A 27,848-nucleotide genomic window follows, 5' to 3' on the forward strand; every position below is an offset into this window, starting at 1 on the left:
GCGGGAAGGAGGAGGGAGGCGGGAAGGGCGGGAGGAACGGCGGGGGCCGAGAGACGGCGAGTTCGGGGGGAGATGGAGAGGCAGGAGGAGGAGGAGGAGGAGGAGGAGGAGGAGGAGGAGGAGGAGGAGGGGGAGCGGAGGAGGCGAGCGAGGGGGCCGCCGTGGAGGGGATCCCGTTGAAGAGGTGGCTGATGCACGGCGCGGTGATGTTCGGACGGGAGTTCTGCTACGCCATGGAGACGGCCCTGGTGACGCCCGTCCTGCTGCAGATAGGTGAGGGCCGAGCACGCACGCACGCAGAGGCACGGAGACGGACACACAAGTACACACACACACACGCATACATGTACAATGCATGCACACAAACTTTGAAGAGCATTCAAGCACGCACACTTGATCATTCACATTTGCACGCACGCGCACGCACACAATAACACATACATGCGCCAGCACTTTGAATAACACGCAAGCAAGCACACTTTACCATACAGACATTCGCTTAAACACACACACACACACTTTTTAACATACACGCACACCAAACCCGCACACACATTCACACGTTATAACAAATACATGCAAAAACACTTTGAAAAACACACAAGCGTGCACACTTAACCTTACACACGCGCTTTAACGCGCACACAATTCACAACACTTACACACAGACCATAAACTGCTGTCCCGACCTGTCTAGACACACACACAGGCACTCCGGACCACAGAGAGGTCTATATTTAGGGAGGCAGAACGCCCCACAACACACATTACAGACTCCGCATGTGACACCAGAACGTTATGTTCCGCACCCGTACAAACACGAGCCCCGCCTTAACCACATATTGTGTGCAAGAATGATAACCAGAAGCCTCGGACAGACCTTTGGTGATGAGCTGCTCTGCTGTGTCAGCCTTCCACATTGTTAAGTCATAGCTTAGTTCAATTTCTGATTTATCCTGATTTATTACATCATTGAAACGAACATTGACTCTGGAATTAGCCACTAGTATACATTTTTCGCGGGAGGGAAGGAAAAACAAGCTTTGTGCCTTTATGCACAAGGGAGGGAGCAGAGACAGAAAAGTGGGTTGGAGACGAGAGGGAATGACATGCAGCGTATAGAACGGCGAGTGGGAATCGAACTCGGGTCGCTAAGAGGCGTGTTGCCCTACATGGTTAGCACATGACTCACTGCCATTTCTGACCACTTTTGATAATGTCACTGCATGTGTTTTTATTCAGTTAACCTGGCACTTTTATTCTCTTTTCTCTCTGGAGGTTTTACATCCTTTGTCCCAACAAGGACTTGTATTATCGATTTGACATCGCTGCTGCTGCTGCTGCTGCTGCTATGGGATAATGATTCTCAGTCTGCCTCTTGCTTGGAGTTTACCTTGGAATGATGGTCCCCACACACGCACCGACTCTTTCCAATTGCACTGTCCGTAATGAGAAAGAGAAGTGAGGTGGAAGCAGGAGAGAGATGCTGACACCAACAAGAGTCACTTTGTTCACCACTTAAAGGGGTAGTTCGGAATTTTGGACATAGGGCCTGATTCCGAAGTGAGCATTGGTATTCTATATCACTGGAGACAGTTTTCAACACATTTCATTCAGTCCTTCTAGTTGCAGAGTTCGCTCGTGCTAGGCTAGCGCAAGTCAACGGGCAATGCTAGCCTGCTATTAAAAACAGTCTTACCCACTCCACAGTACACCCGAGGTAAATCAATTATAACGCCAGACTATAGATTTAAATGTCTGTGTTGATAGAATAATGTTAGAAATAAAACTAACCTTGCATCGCATGAATCATCGAGGGACTACTTTCTCAGCAGAAGCGGAATTCTACTATGCGCTGGTTAGGTTTGTAACCGAATCACGACAGAAGAACGTAAACAGAGAAGCGTGGGACAGAAGCGCAATTGAACGACTAGGCAACATGATGGTTCAGTGTGCTTTTAGAAATTGTAGAAATAAACGGTACAGATGGCCACAAAGTTTCCACCAATTTCCAGTGTGAGATCCAGAAAGGACTCAACTGTGGCTTGTTGCTGCTGGCTTTGACATCAAAACACCGGCTCGTACATGTACGGTTCGTTGGATACAACAAATTCCTCACAATCGTCTTCAAAACCAGATGCATCGCTAACTCCTCCAAACGTGGCCATATCTTGTTAATTTAATACGCTTGTAGAATTCCTTCGTTCACTGTACTCTGCGTTTGTAGCAATGACAGCGGCAGGTAACCTAGGTATCAGTCCGCCGCTGCCGTAGCCTACGTACAGGAATATAAACACTGCTGCTGAGACCCCGCAATTCCCTCAAAATGCAATGCAATGCAAGGTTGGTTTTATTTCTAACATTATTCTATAAACAGACATTTAGATTTATAATCTGTCGTTATAATCGATTTACCTCGGGTGTACTGTGGAGTGGGTAAGACTGTTTTTAATAGCAGGCTAGCATTGCCCGTTGACTTGCGCTAGCCTAGCACGAGCGAACTCTGCAACTAGAAGGACTGAATGAAATGTGTTGAAAACTGTCTCCAGTGATATAGAATACCAATGCTCACTTCGGAATCAGGCCCTATGTCCAAAATTCCGAACTACCCCTTTAAGCGAGTTCCACCTCAGTGAGTTCCACTTCCCACTCTATCTTCCTCTCTTTTCGCTCCTTCTGTTATTATCGTTTTTTCCCACCCATAATGCTGACTTAGTTGAGCAAAGTCGGCTAATTCGCCTCGGAGGGGTGACTTGGTTTCCACAAGGTTTGCTTCCTCTCCTGAAATCGTTTGAGCCACAATCGCTGTTTGTAATCACCACACTTCAGTTGCAAGCTTTATATGACAAATCGTATTGCTTTTGACCTTAATGTGTTGCAATGACTGTCAACTTAGATTTCTAGCTCAACTGCTACTGCTACTTCTATTGCACTCTTGGGGTAGGATTAACCTTTTGTTTGTAAGCAAATTTTGCCGTATTTCACCCTAAACACTGAGTTGTATTCCAATTGGCCGTGTGGAGACAGACACACTTGAGTGATAGCTTGGCCACTATTTATACAACCTAGAGTCCTAGAGCATAAAGCGTGTGAAAACATAGTTTTTCTATGTGGACATTAAACAGAGGCGGTGTTTTCTCCATTCTTTAGTCAGAGAGTTCAAAGTAGCCGGGACACAGGCTTTACCACTCCGGTGACATTGTACTGAGATTCAAACCGATATGGACTTGTTTTACTGTAATGAGCTGCAGTGCGAATTAGAGAAGAGGGGGGGGGGGGAGAGAGATTGAGACCGGGGGACAAAGAGGGAGTCTTAATGTTGACCTTTGACCGTACTACTGTTGGATCAACACTCTAGGAGAGGATAACAGGAGAACTTCAGGAGTTTTCAACCTGGACCTTATTTTCTGTTCAGATTGAGTGTAAGAGTGATTTTATTTTGGTTGCAGTTGGTCCAGTATTGACGCAGGTCCAGTATTGACTCTGCAGCCAATATGAAATAGCTGCAATGTAATTATTTTGGGTGATAGGTCAGATACAGTACATCCTCTGAAAGTGCTTGTCATTGCCACTGGCTATGTCAAATTATGGAAAGATCCCTATCCCTTTTCGTTATCTTTCGCTGTATCAGGTCTGTATTATTGTGTACACCCAAGTCCGGCTCAAGAAGAAGTCTTGCACGAGTTGAGTTGTTGCAGAGAAGAGAGCCGTGGTAATGTGAGTGAGAGCTGGAGAGAGGAGGGTTTGCTGTGTTGGAGTCACGAAAGTGTAGCTTTGTGTTATCTAAAAGATCTGGGTGAAGGGGAGTAGTGTAATGACAGGGACACATCAGGGACATTTCCTGCGGAAAATTGGATTTTAGAGCGAGACTTCAACTTGAGTGAGACTTTCTTGGACACAATAACAAACAGACAGAAGGTAAAGAAAGAAGTGAAATTATGCTGTAGCGATCCTTTCCATAACAATACAAAAGAATCAGAGCCAGTCAGTGGCAAAAACAAGAACGTTTAGAGGGCATTCATTGATGGGTCCATATTGCCGCAAAGGATTACATTGCAGTGTTCTCACTTAACACTGGACCAATTTAAACTACTGTTGTCCAGATCGGTCCCTTTGCACCCAAGATGATCGAAAAATCCCTAAGTATTCCTTTAAGAGACACACAAAGGTGGAGGATGGGACAGAGGGAGAGACAGCGAGACTGCCTACGAACAAGGGAGGAAGATGGAGAGAGGGTGGCAGGGAGATTGAGACGACTTCCTGTTCGGAACAATAAGAACAAGAGAGTGAAAGAAAGAGAACTATTTACAAGTGAGAAAGAAGGGGAGGGAGTAGGGGAGAGATGGTTAGAGTGAGGCTCTACCTATGAATAGGAGAGATGGAGGAAGAGAGCTTGACAACCTGTGAACAAGAGAGAGCGAGAAAGGCAGGGAGCGATAGAGAGAAGCAAGACTATGAGAGAGAGAGAGAGAGAGAGAGAGAGAGAGAGAGAGAGAGAGAGAGAGAGAGAGAGAGAGAGAGAGAGAGAGAGAGAGAGAGAGAGAGAGAGAGAGAGAGAGAGAGAGAGAGAGAGAGAGAGAGAGAGAGAGAGAGAGAGAGAGACGTAGTGAGAGTGGGCGAGAGTACCCAGGAACAGGAAGAGATTGACAAGAGGGAGAGACGACGGGTAGCACGATGAGTGTGTGTTCTGTGACGCAGGCTCCCCCAACCTCCCAGGAGCGTGCACGTCTTACATAAGCTCCAAAGCCTTCTGAGAAGAGCCGCTGAAAGCCAGCTAGTGCCGGGGTGCCAGGGCACACAACCAGCCAGCAGCAACCTTCACTTCACCGCACATTATCCCACAATGCTCGCGGTGCTCCCCACTCTGATGGACAGATATCTCATTCAAGCACTGACCTTGCATGGGGATTAGCGTTTTATTCAGAGCCAAGTGCATGATTTAGTTGGGTCATAAATTAGACTTTAGACAAAGTATGATCTAGAGTCAAAACAGGGGGAACGGGGCGTTTCAATTTCTTTCGCTTCTAATCTGTTTGAACCAATAATGATAATATCCAACAATATGTGCCAAAATAAAGGACTGCTTTAACAGAGATTACCTAATCAGCACTGACATGTCTATAGTTAGTGTGTGTCGGTCATTGTTGGTCAGCACATTTGAGTTCTTCATGTAACTTCATGATGTAGCTTCTGGCCTCTGTTAAGTCCGGAGATGATGCTCATCTCACTCACACAAAGGTGTGTGATGAAGACGCAACGTGAGGGAACAACTCCCAAAGTTATATAACATGAAATATGTACCCAGCCACTGCTGTATTTACTTGGCATGGCGTGTTTTGGCGTGATGGATTGTGCACATCACCTAGTGCTCTCGTGATCCGATTGCATCAATTGGGCGTAGGACAAAAGCTGTTCGAAAGCTTTTGGCCTTTGTTAACTTTTCCATTTGTTTTGATGCTGTTGTGTTTTGATTACAGTGTGGACATCTGCCAACAAGTTATCATCGTTGTCTTTAATAGAAACCTAACCGGTATGGCGAGATGCTTAACACCCAGCCTTTCACACCATCAAATGATTGTGTTATTGCTTCCTTCAGCGAAGCGTTTAATCAATTGATAGTTATTTATTTCATGCCATTGTGTGTTTTAATATTGAGAAAGACTTTGACAGTGTTTGACACACCTGAGAGACACAACTGAGGGTTTTACAATAAGACTTATTTTCTAATAGCTAACTGTTAGTTGTTTTCTGTCGCAGACACATCCAATCAACACTCTTATTAGCTAGCTGATAGCTCATAATAGTGGTTATCCAAATGGGTTCATCTGATAGCGGCCAGCTAAGTAAATCTTCATTCGCTAGCTTCAATAGTCACGGTAAGCCTTTGCTTCCTCTCTTTTTCTCTTACTGTTTTGCCATTCTCTTTCGTATTGCTTCGTTTTCTTGTAATGTGTCTTGTCAAACAGTGTCCATCCAAACACGCCAAAGAGCGCCCCAATCCTGTTTCCCATCCAAACCCTCTCGCTCTAATATTTATCTATTCATTTATTAAAAGCAATATCGATGACACACCAAAATATTTTGTAGAAGTAAAGTCTGAAGTGCTCCCTGCATTATCGTTTTAAGATGAGATGAGTTGATGCTTTTAATAAATCCCAGAGTAGGACATTTATTACAGGATTATTAACCTTCTAGCATGGATTCAGCCCGACGAGGGACAGGGATTACCGCGATCCGTCCCGCAAACGACCTTTCAGCCTTTGCTAAACCTATGATAGTCCCTCTGTTTACTTCTCTGTCTCTCTCTCTACCTCTCCCCATTTCTCTCTCTCAAGGCCCTGTGTGTGTGTGTGTGTGTGTGTGTGTGTGTGTGTGTGTGTGTGTGTGTGTGTGTGTGTGTGTGTGTGTGTGTGTGTGTGTGTGTGTGTGTGTGTGTGTGTGTGTGTGTGTGTGTGTGTGTGTGCCCTTAGTAACCCTCACATACCAGGTGTGTGAGGCCGTGTTTTGAGGCTCTGATTATGGCCCGCAAGCTCACTAATAGCATTGATCCTTAGTTACGTTGCGTCACTGCTTCCCTTAATCCATCACATAGGTGATGTGCACATGGTGTAGTGGGTAGTGCAGCAGAATCCCTCGGTACAAAGAACCTTTCCCAAAGTCAGAATTAAGCATTTATGCATACAGAAAGACAGACAGTCATCAGATAGGCATCTTCCTCAGTGAGTAGGAGCCCAGAGCCTTTCCAAAATAATACCCATGGACTAGTGCTTTACTTTGGCTCCTCATGGTGAGATGCTACATGCTGTATGCTTTAGCGTCACCGCTCCAGAGAAGCTAATGTAGTGTGTCTTTGTGAAGGCGAGAGGCTACAGGCTATATGCTTTAGCCTCAGAGCTCCAGAGGTCGCTGTGGTGTGTCTGTGTGATGGTGAGAGGCTACAGGCTACCTCAGAGCTCAGCAGAAGCTACTGTAGTGTGTCTGTGTGATTGCGGGAGGCTACAGGCTACAGGCTGTATGCTTTAGCCTCAGAGCCTCAGAGCAGAGTGTGTGTGTGTGTGTGTGTGTGTGTGTGTGTGTGTGTGTGTGTGTGTGTGTGTGTGTGTGTGTGTGTGTGTGTGTGTGTGTGTGTGTGTGTGTGTGTGTGTGTGATGGTTGCAGCAGGACAGGTGAAGCAGGTCAACCGTGATGATGTAACTGGCTGCATGTCACACTGGCTAAATATACTCTCAGGTCACTGGCAGGCGGCCAGTGGGTGGGAAGGAGCTGCATGTTTCCAAACAGTGGTCACAGCATGGTCATGCAACGGTGTATAATCTGGGATTGGGGTGTTGTTGTTTTGTGTTTGAAAGTATAGCACGTGAGTGTATTGTGAAGGGATCGAATCCTGGTTTTCTTCTTAGGTGAGATGACGCTTGACTCAAATTCCCTCAGGAGTAAACACACTCGTCCCCTAATCGCAGGACTTTTTGGCCGTAGCAGTTGTTTAATGTAGCATGTTGTGCTAGTGCTAGCGAGGGTTCGTCCTGATCTTGAGGCGGCCTATCATGCCGACTAATCCACTTGGGCCCATCCTATCACGCGAGCCGGTCTAATCTTAAAACTGACCTTTTAGCTAGCATGACGCGGGGTTATATAAGCCAGAGGATGTCAAGTCAGACAGGCTGACTAATCACCATAATCTGATCCAGGCATTCAAGGCGTAGGACACAGACGAATGAGTGATGGTGTTTGAAAACACACTGTGTGCGTTTTGTGTGAGTGTGTGATGGCAGAGGAAACAACAATGTTTACTCGACAATCGCGAAATAGATAATATGATTTGTTCTGTAAAATAAGGCTGTGTGTGTGTGTGTGTGTGTGTGTGTGTGTGTGTGTGTGTGTGTGTGTGTGTGTGTGTGTGTGTGTGTGTGTGTGTGTGTGTGTGTGTGTGTGTGTGTGTGTGTGTGTGTGTGTGTGTGCATGAGCGTCAGTTTGGTTTGAAATGTGCTGGGGACAGAGACGCATTGGGATCTGCATTTTCAGAAGTGCTGGGTACAATGACAATGCACTCTTTTTTCTCTCTTTAGTGCAGCAAATAAAAGGTTCTGAAAGACGGCATACCCATGTAGCTAATTACTAAGGAATAAAATGTGTACTAAATTTGTTTCCAAAGAGCATCCAAAAAACGTTTCCAAAAAGCATCGGACACATGACCCACTATGTTCTGCTCCATGTATCCAATGTTGACAACGTGACATGACATGGCTAAGCTACCAACATGAACAACAGGAACTTAACTGTGTGTTTTAAGTTCAGAAGGGGCATACGTGTGGCTACACACAGCACTACAAAAGTCGTCAAGATTGAAAGAGAAAAAAATCTTTGTTGCACAGCTGAGCGCTGCATCACATCATGAGCGGGCTGTTCTTATTCACAACACGCATTCCATCAAATTCTAGCCTACATCAGGCATTCTCACCAAAACTCATGCACTCCCCCACACTATTATTCCAGAATTCATGCAAAGCAAGAATGACCAAAAGTCACTTTGTGTCAACGAGAGACTGACTCCGACTATCAATTGCAAGTTAAAACAGCCGACCACTTGAGTGCAAAGAACACAAAAGACCTTGCCACAGCACCAGCCAATCTTAAGCAATAAATATCACGGCTCACCTTTATTTATGTGGCAGTGGTCTGCAGATGCATCCCGTGGTGTAGCCTACCACATCCATTTAGTTCAACAGGTCATCGTTCTGATACTGTCCATGGTACTAGCAACCTGCCTTGGTGCTTTAAACAAAAATAATCGACAGCTGAACGTTGGGAAGGTCCATGCAAGTGAATGGAGCAGTTTACAGCATTGAGAAGAGCTGTGTAATAATCCATAATAATTCAACTCAAGTTTATTTATTTTTTTACAAGTGGTGGGTACTAAATTAATCTTGACGAAAACTGGTGGATACTCGTCCCCAGCGGAATTGGTGTGTGTGTGTGTGTGTGTGTGTGTGTGTGTGTGTGTGTGTGTGTGTGTGTGTGTGTGTGTGTGTGTGTGTGTGTGTGTGTGTGTGTGTGTGTGTGTGTGTGCGCGCGTGTGGGAGAGAGACAACAGAACGATGTGTGTATGATAAAGTGTGCGTGCTTGCGTGTTCTACAAGGTTTTGGCACATTTATTTGTTATTTTATGTGTGTTTCTGTGATTTTCTATTTGTGTGTGTGAGACAACAGAACGGTGTCGACGTTCTCACACCAGTAGATGTTCTTATGAAGACCTTGCGGTTACCGTAACACCATAGACAGCGCCATCTACTGTTAAGCCCATAAAGCCACCAGGGCATTCAGATAAAAAAGGCAACACGTGTGTTCTGCAAGTGTGATTAAGCTGATTTGAATGTACCTCGGCCTGTTTATCATTAAGAAGAAGCCTTTATTAAGCTGCTGTTGTTGTTCTAAATCGAGGGCGGCCAAGCATTCCGTTTTGTGTGTGCATTCGATCGGACAAAAGAGACAAACCCTTGTCTATATTGTTTTGACGTGTTTATGCGTGTGTGTGTATGGACGCGCCTCTGAAAGCACCCATGGGCACGCAGGTTGTTTAGCTATGCAAATACCGCCAGTTAGGCCAGGCATGCCGTGCAGAATGCCCCGTCTCAGCACATTGCCCAACGCTCCCGTGATTCGTCTGCTTTTTGTTTTGGTTCCTTTTGCCTTTTGTGTTAATGTTGTCGTGTTTTGGTGACGGCGTGGAGCGGACACTGACCAGCGGGTGGTCATTTTTTACTCATAAACAAGAACCTGGTTTGTTTTGAGTTGGCTTAACTTGAGGTCTCTCGCCACTCGGGAACCAAGGTTGACGGTGATCCAAGATCTCAACCTCTGTCTGTCTGTCATTTGCTCGCTCACTCGCTCGCTCTCTCGCTCGTTGCTCACTGACGAGTCAACTGCAGTGTGTTACGTAACCTCGCTGACTGGCTCATTGCTAGCTCTTAGCGCTCCTTTAAAGCACTTTTAATACTGCCCTTTCGTACGAACACATGCATTCACTCTGAAAATGATGTAACCCTAAATGATACGTATTATAAATGAATCAAGTGAACGATTCTGCGTGTGTGTGTGTGTGTGTGTGTGTGTGTGTGTGTGTGTGTGTGTGTGTGTGTGTGTGTGTGTGTGTGTGTGTGTGTGTGTGTGTGTGTGTGTGTGTGTGTGTGTGTGTGTGTGTGTGTGGTGTATAATTCCTCATGCACTAAAGATAGTACATTAGAACACACACATTCTGATGCACATACTGGGGGCCAGGGAGAGCTGCACAAACCTGGGTCGAGGGAGAGTCACACAAACGACCAACCACAAGTCAATATTTCATCCTAGTAAGCACTATATTATTGACCTTGCAGTGTGTGTGCGCGTGTGTGTGCGCGTTTGTGTGTGTGTGTGTGTGTGTGTGTGTGTGTGTGTGTGCAAGTGCACGTTTGATAGATGTCTTCACTGCCCCTTGCTGCGCACAAGCTCTGTGACTCACCCACAGTGTGTGTGTGTGTGCGTGTGTGAACACCTTTGTGTTTGTGTGTCTGTCTGTGTGCCCCCTTCTCTCCTCCACCTCTTTTAATGAACACAGAAATCTGGGCCATCATGATTTCATATCCACTATGTTATCGTTCAGGTCCTGCTGAGTCATCGATCGTGTTGGCGACCTAGCAAAGCCACACAATGCTAACGCCTGAACTGCTCAAACTGCCATGGGAATGAATGGGACTCGGTCTAGCTCGCAAAGTGGAATCAGTTATAAACGGATTACGTACTTATTTGCAAACGGCTTTCACAGTCCATCTGTTGCCATACATCTCTCTCTTTCGCCCTCTCTCTTTCCCTTTCTCTCTCTCTCTCATTTATTATTAATCTCCCTCTCATATATTATTTCTGTGTGCCACCTGCTTCCTCCCTCTCTCCAAGTGTAAACTCTTTTTTTCCCCGTTCATTTCCTTCCCTCCTTTCTCCTCCAGCTGACCTACCCGCCACAGTTTGGTTCACACACTGACTCAGCCCGCAAGGGCACTAACCGTTTTTCAAATACTTCACAGCGATTCGGGTTAGATTCCCACCCAGCTACACCACACAAATACATGTAAATTATTGTTGGTTAGGCCTCTCTGTCTACTGTTGTTTTCTCACCAAACTGGGCCTTGTGAGAAATGAGCCAATTACGTTGTTTTTCCTTCAGCAGGCATGTAAGGAAGTTGCCAATATCTTTGTTTTACTGAGTTGGGTACGTGAGAAAGCATCCAATCTCATTGTTTTCCTTGGACGGGCTTGTGAGAACGCAGCCAATTAAGTTGTTTTACCTGGGGAGGTATCTGAGAAGGTAGCCCGTCAGTTATTTTAACATCGTCAGGGTATGTGAGAAAGTAGCCAATCACAAGGTCTTACATTGGAGGGAGTGTGAGAAAGCAGCCAATCGCATTGTTTTCCCTGGGGGAGAAAGAGCAGTTGAGGACTGGATATGATGCACATCCCAACACAAAGTCATCCCCTCGCCTTCCAGGAGACAGAGAAGTGTAGTGTTCCTGTGGTTTTCCTCTCTTTGAAAGCTGGAACAACAGTACGTTTATTTGTATTATAGCAACCGAAGCGTTGGCTTTAATTCGGACCGCCACCTGACCTACAATGCTCTTGGTTCTACTTTGTATAAATCAGTTATTTGTTGGCACATTCCTGAATGGAGTCTTTTTCCAACACACACATATGAACGCACACATGAAGGCAAGCACGCGCACACACGCACATAAGCCCAGATTTAGTAGACTAATGTGCAGTCCTTACCCTAACAGTCTTATTGTGTGTGTGTGTGTGAGAGGGAGTGCCCAGCCCCAGCAATTGTGTTGCGCCGTAAAACCATTGCTTTGATGACTGATTGGGTCTCTCTACTTCCTACCATTATTCAACAGCCCTGTCCGTATCCATTCAGATGTGAACCTCTTTCGCTTTCTCCTTAATGAACACACTCACTCACCCGTTGTTAAAAAAGGAGAATACTCCCTTTTAACAACGTTAGACAATTTATTGAAAAATAACAAGGGAATGTTCACCATCACTTCATAACACCCAAGCGGAGCCATTTTCAAATGGAAAGAGTGATTTGGGGTTTAACCCTTTGATACACCAATTTGTCTCTTCTCTAAAGTTTTTTATTTTCAGTTTTGCTCCCTCCTTCACTGTGGTCTCTCTCTTCTTAATATGAACTCTCCCTTCTTCTCCGGTCCAATCAGGTATTTTTTATTCATATAATTTTATATTTAGTTATTTTGCACACACGCAATGTACTTGTGCTAAGGTTCTCCTTCAGCCTACGTGCTTTCTCACATTCATCTTCCTCCTGCTCTGTGATAAGCATCCCCGCTACGAATCGGTTGTTTGATTTGTTTTTCTGAATTTGGGTTATTTTCAATCCATCTCTGCTGTCACCTTCTTGTAAATACTTCCTGATCTTGAATTCTCTCAGTATTGTGTGTGCGTTTGTGCGTGCGTGTGTACGTACGTGCGTGCGTGCGTGCATGCGTGTATGTGTGTGTGAACTATTTGCTTGGTCAGGCTTCTTTTCCTGTTGTTTGTTGTCCAACTGTTTACATGCATACAGACAGAAAGATCACTATATTTTCTTTATGTGTGTGTTGAAGACTGTGTTTGGGGTTGTGTGTATGCATTTATGTATACCGGTGTGTATATACTTTTGGTGAGAAATAAAATACACAGAAAATAGGTTGGCTAAGGAGTCTTAGAAAAAACTTCCGGAACAGGAAGTTTGGTGTGAATGACTCCATATTAGGAGACGGGCAGGAAGTGGAGGTGATGGAGTCTCTGTGGTCACAGGGTTCCCAAGACCTGGTCACCGTGGCAACCAGGGTCAAGCCCCGGTTCCAGAGTTCCACAGTAGCACACAGGTTTACAGCCACAGGGGACAATAGAGTAGCTTGTTTGAACACAGCAGGCTTTGTACAAAAAGTTTGTTGCACGTTGCAACCACTGTTCCTCCAGATTATAGCAACGGCAAGACATTCTGCCAGAGTGTACAAAAACAACCACCATTATCAAGAATCCACAGAAGTGAGACATAAATCCACACACATTGTTCAGTTTGTCATGGCCTGAACATATCACCTAGGTACAAACAAGGCATAAACTCACCAAGACACACAATACACAAACAAATATCACGACCATTTTCCATCACAGACAGAATATGTCCGATTGCCAGCCTATCCACATAGGGCAAAGTCATGAACTCAGACAAAGTCCCATCAGTGTCTGAGTCATTTTGTCATCGTCTCTTGTTGTTGCTTCTATCCTATCTCGGCAAATTAACAAGGAGCATGGTTGGAAAAAGACATGCACTAGCATGCTTTGTTATAAATCAATTGTATTAATTGGCAATAATGGCACAAAACAGTCAACATCAAAGGGTGCGTGGGGAGCTTATTAGGTCAGGTGGATAAGCACTAATTGGTTTGCCCTTAACGAGGTGTATTTAGGAGAAGGTTTACCTCTGTTGCTGGAATCACTTGGAAAATCTGATCTGCTAATGGGACACAGCACTCAGCCATTGACATTTGTGTCCCTTAGGAAGACACTCTGGGCTTCTTTGTTGCCTGTTTTTTTGTTGCTTTCTTTCTTGAAAGCACCTCTCCCCTTCACTATTTCTTCCTTTCTGACTTTCTTCTCTCGATATTCTCCCATCCCTTTTATTCCACCCTTATCCTTTGTGATAACCGTCACATCTATTTTCACCTCTTACGTCTTCACATATTGGCTCTAAACTACCCTTTTGGTTTTAGCCTAGCTGTCAAACCAGTTATTTTTTTGTATCTGTTTTGTTGACAAATGCTTTGGAAGGCGTGAACGTCCCAGACATACCAGCTGACCAAGCCCTAATGCGACACACCTGTCCTCACACTTGTTGTTGAATAGCCTCTTTTCTGAGAGGCTGTGTCATCGGCCAACACAGATGACCCTCATTACACTAATTACAGGTCTGATCATTTGATGAATGCATGGGTAGTCGTTAAGTCGTTAACTCCTCCAGCCGTGTCCTGATGCACGGACAGAGCATACTCATAGTCAGGGTTATGAGTGACACCTGTGTTTGTTCTACGGGGACACCTCTTTGAGACGGCTGTCTTGAAGACGTGTGTCGAGGGGGGGCCATCAGAGGATTCAGGGGGGGGCTTGGTTCCCCCTTTTAGCTGGATTTAAGCTGTCGGGGTGATCCAGTGATTCACTCAAGGTCAGGGGGGCGTTGTGGCCAATCAGGAGCCCTCTGTGCGAACCATGTGATCAACACAAGGAGGGGAGAAGGCTGTGGAAAAGTACTGCGGGAGGGAGGACGATGGAACGTTCTAGATAAGTCAATGACAGCTCGTCTGTAGCCTGGGGTCTTTACACTCTGGATGCAGGGGATAAGGGTTGGAGAACTGAGGGATCAGCAGGAGAAAGCATCACATTGATGTTCATAGAGGTAGACCGCGGTTTGGATGGACCCTCTCCTGGTGTTGTAACATCTGCCACCTAGTGGTTTGTCTTGGCGATTGACTGTGTCTAGTCTTTGTGAACGTAACGTGTTGTAATGTGTTGTAGATGTACTTCAAAGGGCAGTTCCTGGTCATGTTCCCACTCATCCCATTCCAGGGGTTAGTGTGTTTGAATACTTTAAGTATTCTGGGTTTGATCCCCTAATGTCCTGTTGGTGTCCCTGAGCCAGATGACCTCTAACCCAGTGTTTTCAACCTGTGGTACGGGTACTGCAGGTGGCACCTGGGATTTGATTATTATATTATCATTATATTATATAAAAATAAACAATCCCTTAATATATAATGAATATTGTTCAGTAAATATAGTATTATGACTTGTTATTATTTAGGAAATAGTGTTGCTTGGTGCAGAACTTGATTTCATTGTCATGTTTTCCATTGCCATCTTTGGCGATAATTTGTGGTTGCTCAATCAGCACACTGGGAGCATTAGCAGCGTTGCTGACGTTTTCCTTTCTGCTGCTTCCCTCTGGCCATGGCCTCCTTAGTAATAATTGAGTATAAAGGGGGCGCTGGCACTCCTGCTAAGCCGCTGCATGTGTATAATCTATTTTTAAGTCATACACCTATATTCAAAGGTTTGGAACCACTGCCCTAAACCCTTTGTGCTTTCCTTATTTTAATACTCAAAAACATGACGTCTAACTCTCTCTCCCCCATCTCTCCCTGTCTATGTCTCTCCCCCATCTCTCCCTGTGTCTCTCTCTCCCCCTCACTCCCCGTGTCACTCCCCCTATCTCTCCCTGTCTCTCTCTCTCCATCTCTCTCTGTGTCTCTCTCCTCTCCTCATCTCTCCCTGTGTCTCCCCCCACTCTCTCTTTCTCTCTCTCTGTGTCTCTCTCCTCTCCTCATCTCCCCCTGTGTCTCTCTCCCTGTGTCTCCCCCCTGTGTCTCTCCCCCTGTGTCCCTCCCCCTGCGTCTTCCCCCCTGTGTCTCCCCCCCTGTGTCTCTCCCCCTGTGTCTCCCCCCCTGCGTCTCCCTCCCCCTGTCCCACCAGGCCTCCCGGAGCAGTACTACAGCCTCACCTGGTTCCTGAGCCCCATCCTGGGCCTGCTGGTCACGCCCCTGATCGGCTCGGCCAGCGACCGCTGCACGCTGGCCTGGGGCCGCCGCCGGCCCTTCATCCTGGCCCTGTGCGTGGGCACCCTGCTGGGCGTGGCCCTCTTCCTCAACGGCTCTCTGATGGGTGAGTGGGGGGCGCGGCGAGGTCGTCGGTACAAAGTGACGAGATTGCGGAGGAAACGTACACAAACGCGTACCCCTCGTCAAAGTTCTTCTTGCACTTCCGAGATTTATGCAAGGTGCTGAAGTCTCTGTAGATGCATCAAGGCGACCATTATGTGGTCAGAAAAGTAAGCAGGACTGATTCATTGAGGACTTCTTTGCTCTGCGCCAACCAAATTAACTCCCACTCTATGTCGATCATTGGCCTTCAGCTGAACGCAAGTGGTTCCAAACCAGTTTGTGACCCTTGAACCCATTATTTTAGCGCTGAAGAAGCACCGTACACTTTGACCTGTTACTAATGCACACCGATGCTAACCCGTGATCCCCAAATGCAGCTCACCCCCAGACATTCAGGTGAATTATTCTGTGAGAGACACATTACTCAATGTCTGGGACAGACGTATCTCTTGCAGTGCTCTGACAAGGGAAATTTCATTCAAAAAGATCCATCATGCTTGATTGATTGGTTGGCACTCAAGGCAGCCCTGTGGTTAGAGTTTGGGCGTGACACTCTTAACTCTCCCTGCCACTAGGGATTGTCCTTTAGATGGGTTATAGTGATAAGTTTTCCAGTAGACAACACAGTACAATATCATTGTTGTCATTTGAAGACAATGATCAGATCTGTTTGACAATATGAAACCGGCTTAAAATAACCCATGCCAACGTACCGGTTGAACCGGAGGCTGCCCCTCCCTACCTTTGAGTTCCTGGTCTGTGATCCTCCCGGCTGTTTGACTCTGACAGCTCGTACCGTCCTCCCCAGAGGCCTGGTGGAGGACAGCGTCCCCCTGTGGAGAAGGGGGGGGGGGGGGGGAGGAGTGTCTCCCAGTAAACAGCTGCTGCTACTGACACACTGTCAGTGGCCGTTCCTCTGTGGTCGCGCTGTCTTCATTTAAACCTCCTGAACGGGACGACAGAGTCGATGGCAAACTATTGCAGGGGTGAAGCCGATGGCGTGCATTTTTATGCTTTATTATTGAGTGAGATAGAGATGAATGTAGGGGAGATAGAGGGAGGACATGCAGCAAATGACCACGGGTAGGAATCGAACCCGTGTCGCTGCATTCAGGACTGAGCCTTTTATCGTATTAACGACAATAGCAACATAGTGTTAGGTCAATTAAGATTAGTGCAGATAACACTTGACTGATCCCTTGGCGGGGGCCGTTTTAGTGTTTATTGTGATGAATTAAAATCGAGATGAGAGTTGGTATCGTGCAAGGAGCTAAGAGTGCCGCATTGTAATCAGAGAGAGGGAGGGAGAGAGTTACCGTAAAAGGGAATGTCTCCTGTCTCCTTCCTTACACAGAAAGAGAGAGAGAGAGAGAGAGAGGGGAGAGAGAGAGGGGAGAGAGAGAGAGAGAGAGAGAGAGAGAGAGAGAGAGAGAGAGAGAGAGAGAGAGAGAGAGAGAGAGAGAGAGAGAGAGAGAGAGAGAGAGAGAGAGAGAGAGAGAGAGAGAGAGAGAGAGAGAGAGAGAGGGAGAGGGAGGGAGAGAGAGATCCATTTGGGGATTAAGGCCCTCATTCTGTTTTTTTCCGTCCATTGGACACGGTTGGTCTAGGAGGGAATGAACCCAAACGGAGGGATTCTGTCAGCTCCACTAAAAGGGCTTTTCTCACGCTGACTTGCCCACACTGGCAAACGCTTTCGCTGTGGTGGGGGTAGGGGTGGGGGGCGGGGTACCAAACAGCATCTCTTCTGCCAAAAGCAGAGCGAGGCAGTTCAGTCGACTGCCGTTGATGGAGACTCCGACCGTGGCGGTGAATTAGGCTTGGTTGGTAATTTATGATGTCAGGGCTGTTTGTAAGAGCAGTGGTAAAACTAGCACGACTTTGGTCGCATCTCATTTTCATTGTTGAGTGTGTGTGTGTGGGGTCATGGGCGCACAACCCTCTGATTGCCGATCTGTAGTTTGAAGCAGCAGAGTTTTAGACGCTGATCAGTATGGCTAACCCTTCGCCTGGAAGGTCACAGTCCTTGACGTCAGCAGAACCACATGGAGGTCCAATGCATCCAACCTCTGCTACATTATACAGGATCTGTATTGATCCACTGGCAATCAATTAGCTGATGGATGTATAGCTCATCATTATGCACATAGTCCTGGATGTGTTATTGACCATGCACATGCATGAATGCACGTACGCACGCGTACATATGGACGCACACACACATGGACAACACTGCATACACACATTCAGCATACACACATAGATTTGACAAACGGGAAAATAGTTTGTGTGCTAAAGAGAGATAAGGAGAAACAAATGAATGAGTGCGATCTCGTGTGTGTGTGTGCGTGTGTGTGTGTGTTTGTGTGTGCGTGTGTGCGTGTGTGTGTGTGTTGAGCGGTTGGCGGGCTCAGTGACATGTTGACCTCTGACCTCTATCGGTGTGAGAAAGGAAAGTAAGGGGCAAGACAACAGCGAGAAAGTGTACACACACACACAAACACACAAACAAACACACACACGCGTATAAATATACCACCTTGCGGGGACAGGCCCGCGTGGGCACACGCGGTGACATGGGAACGCGGGACGAGACAGTTCACAGGAAAATGCTTCCTGTTTGCTCCCGCCCCTCTCCGCCAATCACAATTAACTTCCTGTCTGTCTGCCAGCCGCAGCCAGTTGTGAGTCGCCACTCTATTGTCGTCGTCCCCCCCCCCCCCCCCCCCGTACGAGCACACAAACAGCCGCGCTCCCACCGAGCGAGTGGTTCACACAGGGAGAAGGACGTGGCCAGAAACACATGCTGCGTCAGTGTGTGTGTTGTGTGTGTGTGAGAAACATCCACGTACACACACACACACACACACACACAGGCATGCAGATGTTTAACTACTAATTTACTGGAATAAGAACAGGCGTCCGGTGTCGTGATCTATGAATGAGAGTTTCCTTAGTCGTGTACCCATGGTTACAACGATACTGAATGCCACCAGTGGGTACCCCTCACTCACTCTTCGCCACTGGGCCCGTGCATTTAAAACGTAACGATACGACGATCGATTTTAAACTATCCCCCCCCCTCCCTCCCAACCTTCTCCCCCTTTCTCCCTCCGCCTCACCCCCTCGACATCGAATGTGGCGGTCCGTCCTCGGGTCAATGAACTGACTCATCAACAACGGCCACGTCTTCCTCTTGGTTCCCCCGCCCCGCCCCCTCTAGGTCTGGCGCTGGGTGACAAGCAGGGCAGCCAGCCAATAGGGATCGTGCTGACGGTGCTGGGGGTGGTGGTGTTGGACTTCAGCGCCGACGCCTCGGACGGCCCCATCCGAGCGTACCTCCTGGACGTGGCCAACACGGAGGAGCAGGACATGGCCCTGAACATCCACGCCGCATCGGCCGGTACGGCTCCCCCACCGCCAGCCCCCGTTTAGACGGCACCTAGCTCAGGCTTAGCCCACTGCTAGCTGAAACGCTAGCCTAAGGCCCAATCCCATTCCTACCCCTTACCCCTTCCCCTTACCCCTTCCCCTTACCCCTTCAAAATAAGGGGGAGGGGTAAGGGGAAGGGGCAAGGGGTAGAAATGGGATTGGGCCTAAAACTAGCCTACCTTAGCTTAATACTGGCCTACGTTTAGCCTATAACTAGCTTATGGTTCGCTGACCTCTAGTGTAACTCTAGCATACACCTATGCTAATCCTAAAACAATGTTTAGCCTACGACTTGCTTTTATTAGGCCTTTGAATCTTGTTTTAGTGTTGCATCTCTTTAAGTTTTTGTTACTTCCTTTGCTTTCTGCTGTGACAACCGAATTTCATTATCTTACTTGATCTAATCCCATCCTCAAATAGCCTGTGTTTAGCCTAATGTCTATCTTCACATACAAATATCATGAATCTTTCATAAATCGTTGCTGATCATTTCTATTGTGTGCGTGTGAGTGCGTGTGTGTGTGTGTGTGTGTGTGTGTGTGTGTGTGTGTGTGTGTGTGTGTGTGTGTGTGTGTGTCTCCGTCTGTGTGTGTGTCTGTGTATGTGTGTGTACCTCTGTGTATGTGTGTGTGTGTGTGTCCCGGTGTGTTGCTACACAGGTCTGGGCGGGGCGGTGGGCTACGCCCTGGGGGGCCTGGACTGGACCCACACCTTCCTGGGTCAGATCTTCAAGTCCCAGGAGCAGATCCTCTTCGTGTTCGCCGCCTTCTTCTTCACCATCTCCGTGGTGCTGCACCTGCTCAGCATCGACGAGCAGCAGTACTCCCCGCAGGGCGACCGCATCGACCAGGTGTGTGTGTGTGTGTGTGTGTGTGTGTGTGTGTGTGTGTGTGTGTGTGTGTGTGTGTGTGTGTGTGTGTGTGTGTGTGTGTGTGTGTGTGTGTGTGTGTGTGTGTGTGTGTGTGTGTTTGTGTGTGTGGGCATGAGACTGTGCGATTGCGTGTGAGACTGTATGTGTGCGTGTGTGCGCATGAGACTGCACACACACAAACACAATGTGACTGTGTTTGTGTGTGTGCTTTCATTTCTTTTTTTATGTATTCATTTTTTGGCCCCACCTCTTTTCACCCCAAACGGCTTCAGATGTCCTATGATATCACAATACCACAACACGCCTTCATGCTGACCGTTAAGCCCTTGTCTGTTGCTGTTTGTTGTGTTACACTATCACCGTTGTTTTGTCTTCCCTCCATAAAGGCGAGGCCCATTTGATTTGTGTTCTGCTTTGAGCCGATATGGGAAAAGTGACAAATGTGATGAGTGGTTCAACCTCTCTGGGATGTTTTGGTAGTCGCAGACCGCTCTGTGTATCACTACCCACGTATTGAGCAGAACTCTCTTGTGTTAGAAAAAGAGTGTGATGGCCCTTTTAACATAGCATTTGATGCATTATATGTTATTCTCTTCTTCATCAGGAGAGTCCAGAGCACCCCCACGCTTTAACCTCTGGGAAGACTGGTGCTGCTCCACAGCTGACCATGATCGGCGAAGATGAGCTGATGGACAGCTACGGCCTTTACGACCCGTACGAAGACGACCAATCGGAGAATGGCAATGTAGACATAGACTTCCGGGAGGTGGAGCTTATTCGGAGTAAGTTGCCCGGGGCCGGGCAACTTTTGTTGAAGCATGAATTATTGTATGCTTCTCCTCCTTTCCTCTCATACCCCAACCAACCAATATGTTCAACAGTGTCTACCTCCCTACCTGTCTACCTCTATCCACCTCTCTACTCTATTTAACCCCTTCTCTATCACTGTAAGTTCCACAGTGTCTACCTCCCTCTATCCACCTCTCTACTCTATTTAACCCCTTCTCTATCACTGTAAGTTCCACAGTGTCTACCTCCCTCTATCCACCTCTCTACTCTATTTAACCCCTTCTCTATCACTGTAAGTTCCACAGTGTCTACCTCCATCTATCCACCTCTCTACTCTATGAACCCCTTCTCTATCACTGTATGCTCCCCCGTGTCCACCTCCCTCTCTCGACTCTCCCTGCTCTATCTAACCAGTGTTCCTCCCCCCTCCGTCTGCAGGTAAGAGCGACAGCGTGCTGGCCATGGCCGACGCCACCCTGGACCACATGGACCACATGGACCACCTGGACCACGAGACCCTGTTCCTGCAGCAGATCGAGCCCTCCATCTTCGCCGACCACCTGTCCTCCTACCACGGCTCGCCCACCCGGACCCTGTCCTTGTTCTCCCACCGCGGCTCTCCCCCGCCGCCCCCGGACCACCTCCACCCCGAGGAGAACCCCGATGCCGACAGCCGGTCCCACACGCCGGTGGCCCGGGTCTCCCGCCTCTCGGCCTTCCTGCAGGAGATGGACAACGACGACGGCCAGGAGGCGCTGCTCAACAACCGGCTCAGCGAGCAGCACACGCCCAACGGCCGGCTGCTGGCCAACGTGGGGAACGCTAACCAGGCCAGCGTGAACGGGATCAGCGCTAAGGGCCAGGCGCACAAGGCCGGCATGGTGAAAGGTGAGGGCCCTCAGCCTCATTATGAACCAGAGAACATACATCCTCCACCTACTGTGTAATTGGTGCAAACTGTTTTAGTACTCTTGGTTTTGTCTATTTGTTTTTCAGATCGTAATGTTGTCGACATAGTATCAATAAATCTCTGTATTTCAATGTAATGGAAACATTGACCCTTGGGCTCTTATTGTTACATTTGCATTAGACCCTCTAGTTATTGAGCTTTAATCCGATCAAAAACAACTTTCTAAAAAATAACCAGAAAAGTTCAGAGTAGCTTAAGGAATCTGGACACACGGTTGGTAACTTCTTTTGTGGCGTGTGTGTCCGTAAATTAGACCTTAAAACCTCACCTCAGTCTTATTTGTCATTCAGTTTGTACCACATTCCAGTTCATGGCAGACACCGACCCCTAAACCCCACCGTTAACTCACTAACCAAACCCTCCCCCTCACCCCCACCCACAGCGGCCAGCACGGGCGCGCCGGCCCGCCAGCAGCAGCAGCTGGCGCTGTCGTCGCGGCGCCACCACACCTTCTACCGCCAGCCCTCCTGCACCTTCTCCTACTACGGCCGCGTGGGCAGCCGCCGCTGCCGCCTCAGCCACCAGCCCCGGCGCCGCGGCCACAACCCCAACGCCACGCTGCTCATCAAGCCCTCGCGCAGCATGAACGACGTGTGTGAGGTGGAGGAGGAGCGGAGGCACCACCACCACCACCACCACCACCAGCAGGGGCAGCAGGGGCAGCAGGGGCAGCAGGGGCAGCAGGGGCAGGGCAGCAGGGTGAACGGGGGCAGCAGGAGGCTCCGCCACCAGAGCGTCCACACCGCCTCCTCCTCCAGCGGGGACACGGAGAGCGACGTGGAGGTGAGGGGGGAGAGGGGAGAGGGGGGAGAGAGAGAGGGGAGGGAGGGGGGAGAGGGGGAGGAGGAGGGGATATGGAGGAGGAGAGGGGGAGGAGGAGGGAGGGGGTGGGGGGGGGGGGAGGGAGGAGGAGGAGGAGGGAGGGGGGGGAGGGGGGAGAGGGGGAGGGGATATGGAGGAGGAGAGGGGGAGGAGGAGGGAGGGGGTGGGGGGGGGAGGGAGGGGATGAAGAGGAGGAGAGGGGGAGAGATGGAGGAGAGGAGGATCGGGAAGGGAGGAATAGGGGAGGAGAGGGAGAGTGTTGGAGGGAGAGGGGAGGGATGGAGGAGGAGGTGAGGAGGGAGGGAGAGAGGGGGTGAGAGGTAGTCGTGTTGGGAGTGATGGATGGAACGAGTGAGGGAGAGAGGTGGGCCGGACGGAGGGATGACGGAGCGATGACTCCCAGGGAGGAAGGTTGGCTGGAGGGAGGGAGGGCGGACGGACGGATTAAATAGGATTAACGGAAGGGGAATAAAGATTTAGGGTGGGAAGATTTGAACGAGGAACGGACGGATGGGAAGATGAAGAGATGATGGAATTAAATGCGATTCATGACACAAGCAAACACGACAGATGGATGGATGGACTGAGCCCTGACCCCCCCCCCCCCCCCCCCCACCCACCTCCTCCAGGTGGAGACCACGGTTCAGCTGCTGTGGATGTCCATGCTGAAGATGCCCCCGGAGCTGCTGAGGCTGTGTGTGTGCCACCTGCTCACCTGGTTCTCCATCATCGCCGAGGCCGTCTTCTACACAGACTTCATGGGACAGGTCATCTACCACGGAGACCCCACGGTGAGTGCACGCACGCACGCACGCACGCACGCACGCACGCACGCACGCACGTGTAACAACACGCAAATAGAAACAAACTTGTATGTGTATCTGTCTGTATTTGATGTAACTCTGTGTGTGTGTGTGTGTGTGTGTGTGTGTGTGTGTGTGTGTGTGTGTGTGTGTGTGTGTGTGTGTGTGTGTGTGTGTGTGTGTGTGTGTGTGTGTGTGTGTGTGTGTGTGTGTGTGTGTCCAGGCGCCGGTTAACTCCACAGCGCTAGATAACTACCACAGAGGAGTCCAGATGGGTTGCTGGGGGCTGGTCATATACGCCATGACAGCTGCTGTATGCTCGGGTAACACACACACACACACACACACACACACAAACACACACACACACACTTAAACACACACACACACACTTAAACACACACACACACACACACACTTAAACACACACACACACACACTTAAACACACACACACACACACACACACTTATACACACACACTTATACACACTTAAACACACACACATACACCCAGACACACATACACCCACACACACATACACCCCCACACACACACACACACACACACACACACACACACACACACACACACACACACACACACACACACACACACACACACACACACACACTTATACATACACTTATACACAGTGACGCACTCACTCACTTAAATACTGAGATGGTTGTATAAGCTGTTCAGGCAATTCATGGAAAAATTGTATTAGAATGAATTGAATACAATGGATGACATAACATGATCATATGTAGCGTACAGCAACACACTCTAAATTCTGAATCCCCCTTTCTCTTTCTCTGGCTCTCTCTCTCAGCCATCCTTCAGAAGTATCTGGACAACTTTGACCTGAGCATCAAGGTCATCTACCTCGTTGGTACTCTGGCGTTCTCCGTCGGTGAGTTCTCAACACCCGGCTGCTGTAGTAGAAAATAGAAATACTAGGCTTGGAAGTTGGAACAAATAAAAAAACAGGGCCAAAGTTAATTCAGGGTCACATCTTCCCTTCCCTTCCGTCCTTCAGGCACTGCCGTCATGGCGATTTTCCCCACCGTCTACGTTGCCATGGTGATGATCAGTAGCATGGGGGTGATCTCTATGAGCATCTCCTACTGTCCCTATGCCCTGCTGGGCCAGTACCACGAGATCAAACGGGTAACAAGCGCTCGCGCACACACACACACACAGACACAGACACACACACACACACACACACACACACACACACACACACACACACACACACACACACACACACACACACACACACACACACACACACACAGACACACAGACACACATGCTTCTGACTGGCTCTGGGAAGATGTTCGGTCGCACTTCAGAGAGGAAATGGAACAAAGTCAAGACTTTGCTTTGGTCTAAACGTCCTCGCCATTTTGTTGTTGTTCGCCCTGTTTGTTATTTTGTTTGGCAGTGTGTTTGTTGATTATAATCATTGTAATATCCTGGAAAAGCTTGTTCTAATCAGTTATTAATCTCGCTAAGCTTTTAGAGCTTTACGATTCATAAATCCACTGTCCCCCTCACACACCAAAAACCAATCAGCCCTAATTGGGCCTTCCCTCTGGCCTGAGCCTACTGGCTGGTTAAAGGTACTGCTATTGTCCTCCGAGCTCAGCTTAAAGGTCCCATTACATGCCACAGGGTGTGAGTGAGATTAGCCTTTACAAGCCATTTGGAAAATCTGTCTCTTATGACATCTCGAGTGGTCGTGTCCACCTAGATGCATGACTGATAGATGAGCAGCGTTTGCTACAGTCCATACGATGGGTAAGCTGATAAACTGATCTATCCAGCACACACCTACGTGGAAACGCCAAGTGTTTTCAAAACGGCTTGTAAGGCTAATCCCACTCACACTGGTGGCATGTCATCTGACCTATAAAGCGACTGCTATTGTTCTCCAAGCTCAGCTTAACTCTGCTTCACATCATGATGAATCAAACCCGAGCGTTGACCTAACCCCCTGCCCGTACGGCTCCCCCCGCTCTGCAGTACGTCCACCACAGTCCCGGTAACTCCCGCAGAGGCTTCGGCGTGGACTGTGCCATCCTAACCTGTCAGGTAAGCAGCCGGGACCGGCCGGCCACACATCCACGTTCAACCACGCTCGATATGTTGTGAAAATAAGGAAAAATAAGAAAACAATATGATAGATTCAAGATGAATTGTGTTCATTAGCGTGATTCATTAATTGACCGACCAAGCAGACGGCATTTAATTAAATGGTTCTAATTAGCATTTTTGTTATGTTTTGTCATAATTGATATAGAATTATGCGTTCTTTTTATATATATTTTTAATTATTATAAAATTATAAAAAGAACGCAGTGCCATGCTTTATGTAACGCTGGAACCTGCAGCTAGTTAGATACGGTATGTTATGTTGTAGCTAGGTGGATATGTCATGCTAGGCTTCAGCAACCATCTACAAACGACGTCTAAGGTTTAAAAGAGTTATGGTTAGGGTTAGGTTGTTTGGCCCACGCTGTTGGATCACGCTGTTGGATCCCCCTCCAGGTGTACATCAGCCAGATCCTGGTGGCGTCGGCGCTGGGCTCGGTGGTGGAGGCGTGCGGCAGCGTGCGCGTCATTCCCATGGTGGCCTCCGGGGGCTCCCTGCTGGGCTTCTTCACCGCCCTGTTCCTGGTCATCTACCCCGCGCCCCACGGAGGGTGAGGAGAGGCCACCGTTAACGCCCTTGGCCACTGGTCCTAACTAGGAGAGACCCTGGGAAAAAAAATTTGCAAAGGAATACACTGGTGTAAATGTTATCCTTGATTTGAAAGAGTTAATTATTCATTTTCCGGTTAGAACCGGGTTCCCATTCAATCGGAGCCAATCACGACGCCACTTTAGTTTAGAGGGAGATCCCCTGATGTGGTTGTGATTGGTCGGTATTAAACCAGTATAGTCAAAGCACCATGGCTGCCTTGGCTCCTTCTGGGTAATAATGAACTGTGGTTGAAAGTTGCACAAGTTTTCAGTCAATATTCATGCAGAGGGACGAATCAAAGTCAGACAAGGCTTCTGTAGGTGAGGAGGCTGTGAAAACGACCTGCAGCAGTTAAACTGCCCTGTCAACTCAACCAATAAACTAAACTAAACAGTCATAGTGATCAATTGTACCACTTTTCTCGTCTGATTCTCGTTGTGATTGACAGGGAGGCGGAGTCAGCTAAGGCGCTGGAGAGGCGGGCCTTGACAGCGCCGGAACAGACCAATGGCAACCGATTGTCGGTCAGTGTCGTCATAGATACACCAAGCTTCCTGAGGCTCGGCAAGAAAACCAGTACGGTCACCACAACCACCACCACCACCGACAATTCCACTCCCTGTCACCTGGGCAACGAGTCTGCTCTGTGATCGTTTGGCTCCCCTGGAACAGGGCGGGACCCTCGCAGAGAACTGTTGAGATGGCCGTCGCAGAAATCAATACGATTGACTCCATAACCAAGGGAACCAGCAATCGAAGGAGACCCGCCTCTTTGTCCGTTTGTCTTCCAGCCGAGAGTGACGAATGCGAAGAACATTGACCTTTCCAAATAGCGTTCCAAAAGGAGGGGAGAAGATGGGACCTCTAGCTGACACTGGCCGATCTAATACCTCCTATTTCGGGCCTTTAGTTTTTTCCGTGGATGTTCAAACCAACGTATTCATTCTGGCTCGGGACCGGCGGAGTCGTCGCGACCTGATTGGTTCAGCACGAGTCCTGGCCAGCCGTCAACCAATCACGACAAGCCATCAACCAAATTCCTCTCCTACACATCCGACAAAATAACCTGCTCTAAAGGAAGATGTGTGTGTTTTTGTGTGTGAAAGATCCATTTATATCACTCAGGGCCTCTAGGGGGTGCTAACGAGCAACCACCTGGACAGTAATCTTCAGGGGACTTTGTTTTACACACATACACATATACACACATACACACACACACACATGCGTGATCCATCCCTCGGGATTACGGTTGAGGTCAATGGTGGACAACGTTGACTAGCTGATAAACTAACCCTCTCCCTGAAAGCTGCAATTATGGGAAAATAACATCGGAGTTCTTCCTCACCGATTGGGACTACAGATGACGAAAATTGTGTTGGAATTAGTCTGTTGGTCCGAAAACAGGCATCGCACTAAACCACACGGAACCATGGGACATAAGACAATCCGTGCTCTGCTCTGTGGAAGAAACGGGATCAGGTTACTGTCGCTTTAAGACTTTTGAACAGCAATGTTTCTTCAGACATTTTGGGACTTTTGGCCTTGTTTATGATCCAAAAAAAACCTCTTCTCCGATGGCTCAGCGTAATCAGGACTGTTGCCCGGGGGGGGGGGGGGGGGGAGGAATTCCTTGACCACAGTGTGATCCATTTCCATTAA

General features: G+C 48.2%; 1 protein-coding gene across 1 annotated transcript; it reads left to right on the plus strand.

Moving 5' to 3' along the window:
• Positions 1-14: 14 nt before the first annotated feature.
• On the plus strand, positions 15-27,778 carry LOC130376231 (solute carrier family 45 member 4; the record flags this gene model as incomplete). Its single annotated transcript, XM_056583452.1, has 15 exons — positions 15-273; positions 15,559-15,747; positions 18,967-19,146; positions 19,836-20,026; positions 20,652-20,829; positions 21,275-21,724; positions 22,189-22,457; positions 22,491-22,589; positions 23,258-23,419; positions 23,655-23,754; positions 24,267-24,347; positions 24,474-24,604; positions 25,466-25,534; positions 25,991-26,145; positions 26,635-27,778. Coding segments are annotated over 15 exons (2,715 nt in total), but the record flags the coding sequence as incomplete, so codon positions are not given.
• Between the last annotated feature and the right edge of the window lie 70 nt (positions 27,779-27,848).

The sequence above is a fragment of the Gadus chalcogrammus genome, chromosome 22 (genome assembly GCF_026213295.1).
Source record: "Gadus chalcogrammus isolate NIFS_2021 chromosome 22, NIFS_Gcha_1.0, whole genome shotgun sequence".
NCBI lineage: Eukaryota > Metazoa > Chordata > Actinopteri > Gadiformes > Gadidae > Gadus > Gadus chalcogrammus.